Source organism: Lynx rufus, unplaced genomic scaffold (genome assembly GCF_022079265.1).
Source record: "Lynx rufus isolate CCGP_SWC_20201006 ecotype Redwood Valley unplaced genomic scaffold, mLynRuf1.p SCAF_7, whole genome shotgun sequence".
Classification (NCBI taxonomy): domain Eukaryota; kingdom Metazoa; phylum Chordata; class Mammalia; order Carnivora; family Felidae; genus Lynx; species Lynx rufus.
In genome coordinates, this window is record NW_025814889.1 from 67,342,445 (window position 1) to 67,355,854 (window position 13,410).

General features: G+C 36.4%; 1 protein-coding gene and 1 pseudogene across 1 annotated transcript in view; one reads left to right on the plus strand and one right to left on the minus strand.

Moving 5' to 3' along the window:
• Window positions 1–11,405, plus strand: part of CUNH12orf40 (chromosome unknown C12orf40 homolog) — a 55,914-nt gene extending 44,509 nt beyond the window's left edge. The window contains exons 12-13 of the mRNA XM_047064965.1: window positions 6,686–6,768; window positions 11,043–11,405. Coding sequence (XP_046920921.1) covers window positions 6,686–6,768; window positions 11,043–11,405 — 446 coding nt within the window. The remainder of the gene's footprint in view (window positions 1–6,685; window positions 6,769–11,042) is intronic.
• A 525-nt stretch (window positions 11,406–11,930) lies between these two features.
• On the minus strand, window positions 11,931–12,043 carry LOC124502763 (uncharacterized; annotated as a pseudogene).
• Window positions 12,044–13,410: the final 1,367 nt, after the last annotated feature.

Sequence of the window (13,410 nt, forward strand, 5' to 3'; positions counted from 1 at the left end):
ATATATATATATATATATACACACACACACACACACACACACACACACACACACACCACATCCTCTTTATCCATTCATCAGTCAGTGGACATTTGTGCTCTTCCCATAATTTGGCTGTTGTTGATAATACTGCTATAAACATGAGGGTGCATGTCCCCATTCAAATCTGTATTTTTGTATACTTTGGGTAAATAACTAGTAGTGTAATTGCTGGATCATAGGGTAGTTCTACTTTTAACTTCTTGAATAACCTCCATACTCTTTTTTAGAGGGGTTGTACCAGTTTGCATTTCCACCAGCAGTGCAAGAGAGTTCACCTTTCTCCACATCCTTGCCAACACCTGTTGTTTCCTGTGTTGTTAGTTTTAGCCATTATGACAGCTGTGAGGTGAAATCTCATAGTGTTTTCTTTTTTTTCTTTTGAGAGATAGAGGGCACAAGTGAGTGAGGAGCAGAAATGGGAAAGAGAGAAAATCCCCTGAGGGGCAGAAAGAGAGAGAGAGAAGGGGGGCCTTGAGTTCACCTGAAGCGGGACTCAAGCTCACCCCAATGCAGGACTCGAACTCATGAACTGTGAAATCATGATCTGAGCTGAAGTCAGATGCTTAACCAACTGAGCCACCCAGGTCCCCATCTAATCATGGTTTTGATTTGTATTTCCCTGATTATTAGTGACGTTGAGTATCTTTTCACGCGTCTGTTGCACTTCTTAAGTCTTCTTTGGAAAAATATCTATTCATGTCTTCTGCCTGCATCTTGACTGGATTAATTGTTTTTTGGGTGTTAGTTTAATAAGTTCTTTATAGATTTTGGATTCTAACCCTTTATCAGATATGTCATTTGCAGATATCTTTTCCCCATTCTGAAGGTTGCATTTTAGTTTTGTTGATTGTTGGCTATGCAGAAGCTTCTGTCTTGATGAAGTCCCAGTAGTTCATTTTTGGTTTTGTTTCCCCTTTTAAGAGGTAAGTAAGGTAGTAAGAAGTTTCTACAGCTGCTATCAACCTGGGGATGCCTGGGTGGCTCCGTCAGTTAAGCATCTGACTCTTGATTTCAGCTCAGGTCATGATCTCACGGTTCATGAGTTTGAGCCCCACATAGGTCTCCGAACTGACAGTGTGGAGCCTGCTTGAGATTCTCTCTCTGCCCCTATCCTGCTTGTTCTCGTTCTCTCTCTCTCTATCCCAAAATAAATTTAAAAAACTTTTAAAAAATTTGTTACCTTCATTCTCCTTTAGGATTTTGGTGGTTTCGTGTCTCACATTTAGGTCTTCCATCCATTTTGAATTTATTTTTGTGTATGGTGTAAGAAAGTGGTCTAGTTTCATTCTTCATGTTGCTGTCCAGTTCTCCCAGTATCATTTGCTAAAGAGACTGTCTTTTTTTCCATTGGATACTCTTTCCTGCTTTGTCAAAGATTAGTTGGCCATATGTTTGTGGGTCTAGTTCTGGGGTTTCTATTCTATTCCATTGGTCTATGTGTCTGTTTTTGTGCCAATACCATGCTGTCTTGATGATTACAGCTTTGTAGTAGAGACTAAAGTCTGGGATTGTGATGCTGCCTGCTTTGGTTTTCTTCTTCAAAATTACTTTGGCTATTTGGGGTCTTTTGTGGTTCCATACAAATTTTAGGATTGCTGTTCTAGCTTTGAGAAGAATGCTGGTGCTATTTTGGTTGGGATTGCATTGAGTGTGTAGATTGCTTTGGGTACATTGACATTTTAACAACACATGAGCATGGCATGTTTTTCCATTTCTTTGTGTCTTCTTCAATTTCCTTCATAAGCTTTCTATAGTTTTCAGCATATAGATCTTCTACATCTTTGGTTATGTTTATTCCTAGGTATTTTATGGTTCTTGGTGCAACTGTGAACGGGATCAGTTTCTTTATTTGTCTTTCTGTTGCTTCATTATTGATGTATAAAAATGCAGCTGATATCTGTACATTGAATTTGTACCCTGTGACTCTCCTGAATTCATGGTATCAGCTCTAGGAGTCTTTTGGTGGAGTCTTTCGGGTCTTCCATGTAGAGTATCATGTCTGCAAAAGTGAAAGTTTGACTTCTTTGCCAATTTTGATGTCTTTTATTTCATTTTGTTGTCCGATTGCTGATGCTAGGACTTCCAACACTATGTTAAACAAGTGGTGAGAGTGGACATCCCTGTCATGTTCCTGATCTCAGGGGGAAAGCTCTAAGTTTTTTCTCCCACTGAGGGTGATATTAGCTGTGGGCTTTTCATAAATGGCTTTTATGATGTTTAAGTATGTTCCTTCTATCCCGACTTTCTCGAGGGTTTTTATTAAAAAAGGATGCTGAATTTTGTCAAATGCTTTTCCTTCATCGATTGATGGGATCATATGGTTCTTATCGTTTCTTTTATTAATGTGATGTATCACATTGATTGATTTGCAAATGTTGAACCATCCCTGCAGCCCAGGAATTAATCCCACTTGATCATGGTGAATAATTCTTTTTATATGCTGTTGAATTTGATTTGCTAGTATCTTGTTGAGAATTTTTGCATCTGTGTTCATCAGGGATATTGGCCTTTAGTTCTCCTTTTCTGTGGGGTCACTAACTGGTTTGGGAATCAAGGTAATGCTGGCTTCATAGAATAAGTCTGGAAGTGTTCCTTCCATGTCTATTTTTTGGAACAGCTTGAGGAGGATAGGTATTATCTCTGCTTTAAATGTCTGGTAGAATTCCCCAGGGAAGCCATCTGGTCCAGGACTCTTATGTGGTGGGAGATTTTTTTTTTTTTTTTAATATATGAAATTTATTGTCAAATTGGTTTCCATACAACACCCAGTGCTCATCCCAAAAGATGCCCTCTTCAATACCCATCACCCACACTCCCCTCCCTCCCACCCCTCATCAGACCTCAGTTTGTTCTCAGTGGGAGATTTTTGATAACTGATTCAATTTCTTTACTAGTTATGGATCTGTTCAGATTTTCTATTTCTTCCTGTTTGAGTTTTGGTAGTTTGTGGGTATCTAGGAATTTGTCCATTTCTTCCAGGTTGTCCTCTTGCCTGGCATATAATTTTCCATAGTATTCTCTGATAATTGCTTATATTTCTGAGGGATTGATTGTGATAAATCAGTTTTCCTTCATGATTTTTTTTTTCTAATTGGGTCCTCTCTCTTTTCTTTTTGAGAAGTCTGGCTAGGGGTTTGTTTGTTTTCAATTTTGTTTGTTTTCAAAAAACTAACTCTTAGTTTCATTGATCTGTTCTATTGTTTTTTTGGATTCTCTATTGTTTATTTCTGTTCTGATCTTTATTATTTCTCTGCTACTGGCCTTGGGGTTTCTTTGTTGTTCTGCTTCTATTTCCTTTAGGTGTGCTGTTAGATTTTGTATTTGGGATTTTTCTTGTTTCTTGAGCTAGGCTTGGATTGCAGTATATTTTCCTCTTAAGAGTGCCTTTGCTGCATCCCAAAGGGGTTTGGATTGTTATGTTTTAATTTTCATGTGTTCCATGTATTTTTTAGTTTCTTCTTTAATTGCCTTGTTGACACATTCTTTTTTTAGTAGGATGTTCTTTAACCTCCATTCATTTGAAGGTTTTTCAAACTTTTTCCTATGGTTGATGTCAAGTTTCATAGCATTGTGATCTGGAAGTGTCCATGGTATGATCTTATTGAGAGCTGTTTTGTGACCCAGTATGTGATCTATCTTGGAGAATGTTCCATGTACACTCGAGAAGAATATGCATTCTGCTGCTTTAGGATGAAAAGTTGTAAATATATCTGTCAAGTCCATCTGGTCCAGTGTATCATTCAGGGCCATTGTTTATTGATTTTCTGTCTAGATGATCTGTCCATTGTTGTAAGTGGAGTATTAAGGTCCCCTGCAATTACCACATTCTTACCAATAAGATGGCTTACCAATAAGATGTTTGTGATTAACTGTTGTATATATTTGGGTGCTTCCAAATTTGGTGCATAAACATTTACTGTTAGCCCTTCTTGATGGATTGACTTGTAATTATTATATAATGCCCTTCTTCATCTCTTGTTACAGCCTTTAGTTTAAAATCTAGTTTGGGGGCGCCTGGGTGGCGCAGTCGGTTAAGCGTCCGACTTCAGCCAGGTCACGATCTCGCAGTCCGTGAGTTCGAGCCCCGCGTCAGGCTCTGGGCTGATGGCTCAGAGCCTGGAGCCTGTTTCCCATTCTGTGTCTCCCTCTCTCTCTGGCCCTCCCCTGTTCATGCTCTGTCTCTCTCTCTGTCCCAAAAATAAATAAACGTTGAAAAAAAAAATTAAAAAAAAAATAAATAAATAAAATCTAGTTTGTCTGATATAAGTATGGCTACTCCAACTTTCTTTTGACTTCCAGTAGCATGATAGCTGGTTCTCCATCCCCTCAATTTCAATCTGAAGGTGTCCTCAGGTCTAAAATTGGTCTCTTATAGACAGAAAATAGATGGGTCTTGTTTTTTTTTGTTTTGTTTTTTGTTTTTTGTTTTGTTTTTTTTTTTTATCCATTCTGATACTCTGTCTTTTGATTGGAACATTTAGTCCATTTATATTCAGTGTTATTATTGAAAGATATGCGTTTAGAGTCATTGTGTTATCTGTAGGTTTCATGCTTGTAGTGGTGTCTCTGGTACTTTGTGATCTTTCTGGCATTCCACTCACTGAGTCCCCCTTAGGATCTCTTGTAGGGCTGGTTTAGTGGTGATGAATTCCTTCAGTTTTTGTTTGTTTGGGAACACCTTTATATCTCCTTCTATTCTGGATGACAGACTTGCTGGGTAAAGGGTTTTTGGCTGCATATTTTTTCTGTTCATCACATTGAAGATTCCCTGCCATTCCTTTCCGGCCTGCCAAGTTTCAGTAGATAGGTCTGCTACTACCCTTATGTGTCTACCTTTTTATGTTAAGGCCTGTTTATCCCTAGCTGCTTTCAGAATTCTCTCTTTATCCTTGTATTTTGCCAGTTTCACTGTGATATGTTGTGCAGAAGATTGATTCAAGTTACGTCTGAAGGGGGTTCTCTGTGCCTCTTGTATTTCAATGCCTGTTTCCTTCCCCAGGTTGAGGAATTCTCAGCTATGATTTGCTCAAGTACACCTTTGGCCCCTTTCTCTCTCTTCTTCTTCTGGAACTCCTATGATATGGATATTATTCCATTTCCTTGAATCACTTCTGTAATTTTCCTGTCATGATCCAGAAGTTTTTTTTTATCTCTTTCTCAGCTTCCTCTTTTTCCATAATTTTATCTTCTATTTCACCTATTCCCCCCTTTGCCTCTTCAATTCTCACTGTCACTGCCTCCAGTTTATTTTTCACCTCATTTATAGCATTTTTAAAATTCACCATTACTATTTTTTAGTTCCTTAATGTCTGCAGAAATAGATTCTCTGCTGTCTTCTATGCTTTTTTCAAGTCCAGCAATTAATCTTAGACTGTTATTCTAAATTCTTGTTCAGTTATATTGTTTATATCTGTTTGGAGCAATTCTTTAGCTGTCATTTCTTCCTGGAATTTCTTTTGAGGAGAATTCTTCTGTTTCATCATTTTGGCTAGTTTTCTGTCCCTTATGTGTTGTAAAAGCTCATTGTGTGCCTTGTACCTGCAAGAACTGCTATATTAAAGAGGGGTCATACATGTCCAGGGCCTGGCCCTTCAGGAGGTGTTTTTTGGAGAGTGTTACTTACTCCCTCTTGTTGTTGACTTTGGTTACTTTATCTCCCTACTCGTAGAAGTAGAGAGCCTGACATGAGGCTCGAACTCATGAACCATGAGATCATGACCTGAGCTGAATACCAAGAGTTGGGTACTTAACTGACTGAGCCGCCCTTGCACCCTTCCTTGGGCTTTTCTTGAGAGGAAACCCATTTTCATAGACAAAGGGACAGGAATTGTTGAAGCTACTGTTGACTTAAAGTATTTATGCATTGTAGGGAGTTATGACCTGCCTCTTAGGTGCACTTTTAAACTGTCCTTGCAGTCAAGTTGCAGTTATCTGGTTGCAGTTATCTGGTTCCAGATAATGAACCAGATAATGAAAGAATATTATACTGGATGCTTTGAATTGATTTTTTTCATACAGTTTTGATTGTACAATTAATCTTCATTTACTGGATTAGCGCATATCTGCATGTTGGGATTTAATAAACTTGACTTATTCCTCTTTCTTGCAGTTGACACTTCAAATTATTTGTTTATATGGGGTACCTGGGTGGCTTAGTTGGTTAAGTGTCTGACTTCGGCTCAGGTCATGATTTCGCGGTTTGTGAGTTTGAGCCCTGCTCAGGCTCTATGCTGACAGCTCAGAGCCTGGAGCCTGCTTCAGATTCTGTATCTCCCCCTCTCTCTGCCCCTCCCATGCTCATGCTCTGTCTCTGTCTCTCAATAATGAATAAATGTTAAATAAATTATTTGTTTATAATAAATGGTTCATATATTGGGAAAAAACAATCCAATATTCTTTATTATCCTTTCCTTCCTTATGTATATACTCTTATTTTACTTATAGATACAAATGTTTTAAGTATAAAATCCATAATACTATCAGAAATGCAAGCTGCCCAAGTATACAAAATTTTAACTAGTTTTCACACTATAGCTCTCTGTAGAATGTTAACTAAATGTATTTTACCGGCAAAGAGTTTTGCCTATGTATATACTTTGTATATGTAAATACCATTCTTCATGAATTAAATCTTTATTTTCAGATCTTGATTCTTCACAGAGTAGTCAATCTACCAGTTATTCTCCAAGGCCAACAGATAGTTGCTTCAGTTCTAGTTCAGAAATGGTAAGTTACATTTTTTTTTTTGCTTATTAATTTATGCTCTGCTAATTTAGAATTACTTATATTTTTCATAGGTTACCTTTACATTCTAAAAAATTGTCAATAAATAGTGAAAATTTAAAAAAAATATTAAACACTTGAAGTGTAAGAAAAATATAAACATAAATGTAAAATTGAAATGTAAATATCATTCATTCATTTATAAAAATGTGTTCATTATTATTTACCAAAGCCACTCTTATCAAGGATAAAGTTGGATTTCTTTTGAAATGCATTTTAAAAGAACCCGCTTACAATAATTAGAAACCTAAAACAACTAAGAATACGTAGAAAAAGTCTGAAGGCTTAGATGAAGAAAACTATAAAATGTTGAAGAATGTAATCTGAATAAATGGAGTGCTATGTCCTCATGTTATGTCCTCAGTGGGAATGCTGCATTTCTCACAAATCACAGTTTAAATGGAGTTCTCCTTCATTAATTCTTCCATGTTCATTTAATCTTTTTTTTTTTTTTTTTTTTTTTTTTTTTGTAGTGTCTGCCTCACTGTCTAAACAGCTCTTTCTAAGGATGGACACCCGTGGCCTCTATCTTGCCAATTTTAATGGGCATTTTTAAGTTTTCATTTTATGAGAACTAATAATATTAGTAGAAGTTATTTTCTTGTTTTGAAACATGTTCTTTCTCTTTCCTTTTGTGATAATACACTTATCTTGGGTTTCCTTCATACCTCTTTGAATTCTACTTTATGGGGCGCCTGGGTGGCTCAGTTGGTTAAGCGTCCGACTTCGGCTCAGGTCGTGATCTCGTAGTCTGTGAGTTCGAGCCCCGCGTCGGGCTCTGCGCTGACAGCTCAGAGCCTCGAGCCTGTTTCAGATTCTGTGTCTCCCTCTCTCTGATCCTCCCTCGTTCATGGTCTGTCTCTCTCTGTCTCAAAAATAAATAAACGTTAAAAAAAAATGAATTCTACTTTATGCCTTTGATGACTTCTTTTCCACCCTTCTCCCTATATAAATGTAATGTTTAGGGTTTGCTACAGGACACTTTTCTTCTCTAAACCTGTACTCTAAATGTTAGATGATGTTCTGTGTTCCATCAACATATAATATCTGTCTCATGACAGTTTTCATCTTTGTCATTTTAGTCCAGATGCTTATTTAGATGTCCAATTTCCTATTTGATATAGCTTCTTGGATATTTCACCAAAATCTCCCTTTATTTTTGAAACATTTATATTTTTATTTGAGAGAGACAGCGTGCAAGCAAGAAGGGGAGAGGAGCAGAGAGGGAGAGAGAGAGAGCGGAAGAGAGAGAGTGGAAGAGAGAGAGCGGAAGAGAGAGAGAGAGAGAGCGGAAGAGAGAGAGAGGAAGAGAGAAAGAGCAAAAGAGAGAGAGAGAGCGAGCCTGTCTCAAGCAGGCTCCACACTTAGTGTGGAGCCCGATGCAAGGCTCAATCCCACAACCCTGGGATCGTGACCTGAGTCGAAATCAATAGTCAGATGTTCAAACAACTGAGCCACCTAGGCGCCCCTCCTTTTCTTCTTTCTCTTAAACTGAACACCCAAGGTCTTTGCCCCAGATCAGTTTTATTGATAATTCCCATATTAGTAGATACCTTTTTTATCCACTCAGTTGCTCACGCCAGAAACTTAGTTAACTTTGCCGTTTCTTTCTGGCTCATCATTTTTTTTAACCACATTGTTTCCATCACTTCATCCAGCCAGCTCTATCTCCAAAATAAATTGCATATTTTATCTACTTCTCTTAACTTTTGCTGTCAGTATGCTAGCCTCAGGTACCAGTATATTGTTCTTGCACTATTGTGATCGTCTCCTGCGAGATCTCTCTACTTATACTCTTGTCCCACTTTCTTCTGTTAGCAGTCATCATGATCTTTTGAAAACTTAAGTTGAATCGTGTTATTTCTGTGTTTAAGTATTCAGTGGATTTATGTTTTACTTTAGAATCTAACCTTCTTAGGGTGGCTACAGGCCATGTGTAATCTGGCCTCTGGCTACATCTCCAACTTCTAATGTTCTCCCTTTTACACCACACTTCACATGTACTGACTTTTTGACTTTTCGTTTTCTTAGCTTATCAGTCTCTTTTCTGTTTCAGGGCATTTGTAGATCCTACTTCCTTTGTCTTACTCTTACTCATCCTTTAAGTCTCAGTTCAAATATGTCACTTCTTCTGAAAGCCCCTCGTTGGCTCCTCAATCTAAACTAGCCTCTCAGTTATGCTTTCAGAGTGCTTCATACTTGTTCTTCATAAGGCTTTTCTTGATTTATAATTAGATATTCATATGCATGATTATTTGATTAGTATTATTTCCACCCATGAGAATGTATGCTTTAAGAGGGCAGCAACCGTGTCTACTTCACTCACATTGCAGAAGCTAAATGGATATTTATTTTCTTGAATAAATGTATTGAGCTTGTTTTTTCAAATTTGTGCCCAGCCAGTGTCAATGTTATTTCTTCGGCTTACTTTTTCTATTTTAGTGCCAATCTACTGCAGCCTACACCTTATTTCAGGGTTTTTATGTTAACTTTGCTTTTTTTTTTTTTTAAACCTAGAACAGTCATTACTTTTATATTGGAATTTTAGTAAAAAATATTTTCGTTAGTTCAGTAATTAAAAGATAAATTTCTCTAAAACAAAACAAAAACAACGGGTGCTTGGGTAGCTCAGTCGGTTTAGCACCCAACCTCGGCTCAGATCATGAGCTCACCTGCATTGGGCTCGATGATGTCATCACAGAGCCTGCTTCAGATCCTCTGCTTCCCTCTCTCTCTGCCCTTCCCTTGCTTGCACGCACGCTCTCTCTAAAAAAAAAAAGATAAAATTTTTCATGAAGTTGAAACATTCAAACTAGCAAATTGAAATCTACACCTATTAAAAGTTCTTAAAATTTGACTTTTTTAAATTTTTTTTTTTTTTCAACGTTTATTTATTTTTGGGACAGAGAGAGACAGAGCATGAACGGGGGAGGGGCAGAGAGAGAGGGAGACACAGAATCAGAAACAGGCTCCAGGCTCTGAGCCATCAGCCCAGAGCCTGACGCGGGGCTCGAACTCCCGGACCGCGAGATCGTGACCTGGCTGAAGTCGGACGCTTAACCGACTGCGCCACCCAGGCGCCCCAAAATTTGACTTTTTTAGATGACAGTTAAGATACTTATTCTTATTTAACTTCTTTTGTCTATTTGATTTGGTTTTCCATTAGCTGATACTCTCCTTAAATTATACTTTTCATGAAGCTGGACCCATAAAAGATACAATCTAGATATTTTTGAACTTAATGAGTCAATGAGTGAATTATTTACTTATCAATTCTTTGTGTGAAATGGTAGGGGGATGATGTAGCCTATTATGAGGATTGAGAACAGACAAAATTCCCTTTTCCTTTCTTAGCTCTTCTGCATTTTTAATACAAGGATTATTATTGTTCTTGCTATTTTAAAAGTCCATAACCTCCTGGGAAGCAGTAGGTTATTATTTTTTTAAGTTTTAATACCAGTATAATTAGCATGTAGTCTTATGTTAGTTTCAGGTGTATAATAGAGATTCAACAATTCTATACAGTACTAAATGCTCATCATGATAAGTGTACTCTTATTCCCCTTCACCTATTTCACCCATCCCCCCACCCACTTCCCCTCTGATAACCATCAGTTCTCTATAGTTAAGCATTTGTTTTTGGCTTGTCTTCTTTTTCTTTGTTCAATTTTTTTGTTTCTTAAATTCCACTTATGAGTGAAATCATACGGCATTTATCTTTCTCTGATTTATCTCACTTAGCATTATAGTCTCTGGGTCCCTCCATGTTGTTGCAAATGGCAAGGTTTTGTTCTTTTTCCTGGTGGAATAGTATTCCATTGTATATATATACCACATCTTCTTTATCTGTTCATCTACTGATGGACACTTCGGTTGGGCTGCTTCCATAATTTTGCTATTGTAAATAATGCTGCAATAAACATAGGGCTGCACATATCTTTTTGAATTAGTGTTTTTGTATTCTTTGATTAAATGCCCAGTAGTAGCACTACTGAATCATATGGTAGTTCTAGTTTTAATTTTTTGAGGAATCTCTGGAAGCAGTGGATTAATGTTTGAAGACTATTTGTTGGTGTGCCAGCTTTGAATTGCAGCCTGCCAATATTTTCTATATTTTAAATTTTCTATAGTGTGAATTTTAGAATGCTTTGAAGTGATTGAATGATTTTTAGAAATTTAAGCAAAAATTTACAGCAAAATTACTGAATTTCTTTTAGCTATCTGAAGAAGATGATAAAATATTGCAGCACGTGGAAGAATCAAATAGGAGAGCCATCAGAACCAAACAAATAACTAGTAATTTTTATCCAGAAAGGATGCCAAAACCTCCATGTGATGGGATTATTAAAAACAATGCCAAAATTCATGAACAAAATGAGAATCTTCACCACCTCTCAATGAAAGATAATACAGATCAGTTTCCACAGTCTCAGTGTAATTCAGCACACAATTCGCAGAATATAACCAGTAATAACTGCATTCTACAGGTTGCAAGATGTGATGCGTGGGTCCAGACAGACAGTGAACCTGTAATGGAAAAAAAATTAGATGCTGCCATACAGTGTGATATAATTTCATAATGTAAATGTAGAAGCAATGTGTCTTTGTAATGTTGAAAGGTGCAGTGAAAATATTAAGGCAGATACCACTGGAGGGCAGGAAATCCTTAAGAACGACTAATATTCTAAAATTTCAGCCTGAGTCTTAGCATTTTACTTAATGTTCAGAATTTCATTAACGTAATAAGGAATGAGAATATGTAGCCAAGCACAAGGTAAAAGTATTTATGGCTTGTTTTAAAACATTTTAATTTTAATGTATACATTAATTTTACGTAGATATTTCTTTAAACACATATGTAGCTAATCTTCAAGATATACATATTATATCTTCAAGTTTTTGGAAAAATACGTATGTAAATTTACTGTCTATAATTCTCATGGTGATTATTATGATCTATTTATGGATAAAGTATGTTTAATTGCCTCCTGCTGTGTTTTCTTTATTTTAAAATTTAGTGCAGTTGCATCTGTTAGCAAAAACGTTCTAAGATTTTAAGACAGAAAATAATGCTAAACAGTGTCAAATATGTTTTGTAGTCCCATAAGAATTTTGTTAGCTGCTCATATTACAAATTTGCGTATCATCCTTATGTAGGGCTTTGCTAGTTTTCTCTGTGTTGTTTCAATTTTAGTATATGTGCTGCTGAAGCAAGCACTGTTAGCTACTTATATTAAATATTATACCCTCATTAAAATTCTGGCATTCATTTTTAGATGAAAGATATTTTCTAACTACTTACATTAAATATTATGCCCTAATTTAAAAATTCTGGCATTTTTAGACAAAATATATTTTCTGTTTTGTTTGGATAATGGTTTTTGTTGGTGCTTGTATTCAAAGGAGAATGTTTTTCTCTTTAAGCTATAAAAATATGTCAATGCTTTTCTAAAAGAAATCTTCAACATTAGAAAAAGTAATTTACTAATATTAATATTGCTAAGATTCTTTTCAAAAATATTATATCAGAATTTCTCATTTATAAAATACAGTCTTTGTCCCCAATATAACATTTATTTTTTTTGTCAAGATTTTAAATGTTTATACTCTGAAATCAACCATTTGTATGGATGTATTACAAATTATACAGCACAGGATATTATGATATGTAACTGAACCAAAAATGTAGTTAGGAGTTTCTGTGCCTCTAAAGAAAAGGATGATGAGATATTCCATTGTTAGATGCACACATATCAAATCAGTATTTTGTGCAGTAGGAGTGATCTAAAGCATAATGATTTAGAAACACTAACAGCTGATGTTTAAAAGGTAACAGTCTTCAGTTTACCTAGTTTTAGGAAGTTATTTTTGCAGGCTCGGGAAGCTCAAAGAGCTCCTGAGTAATTTTCTTAAGGTACAGTAATCATCTTCTGGAAGGGGAATATAATGATCTGATGTATATTGATAGTATTTCAAAAGCCAGATTTTCATTGTGATTTTAAACAAAGTATTCTGTCATGGATTGATTATCCTGAGCAGTATTTTGCAAAATATGACCCAGCAATGAAGACCAATATAGAAAAAGAAGACCTTCTACCTGTGATACTAGAATAAGATTGAGCTGTGAATCTTAGCTTGGTTTCAAGTATCAAATAAATGGATTTTTCCCAAGTACTATGCTAATCAAAGTCTAGCAGTATTGAAAGCACCTTAATTACAAAAATCTACATGTAGTTACATTTTTGTCAATATCATAATGTGGCACTTCAGCTCAGTAAGGTAAAAAGGAATGTCAGGGCTTTTTAGTGCAGTGACCATACATAGAAGAGGGTAAGGTACAGTGTAGTAAAGAATGTAAACTTGCCCAAAAGAAGGTCTTCCCTTTGTTCTTGGCTTTGGGGATGTAATCTCTATACCCTTGGAGTGTCCTGCATGCCTGATAGAAATGTCTTTGTTAGCCTGGGGACCTTGGACCAAGCTAGATAGTAACAGCATGATTTAGAATGAGACCTTAAATCAAGCAGTCTCAGCTCAACTTCTTAAGGTTGGAAACTGAGGTCAGCATGCCACTCTGATGTAGCCCCA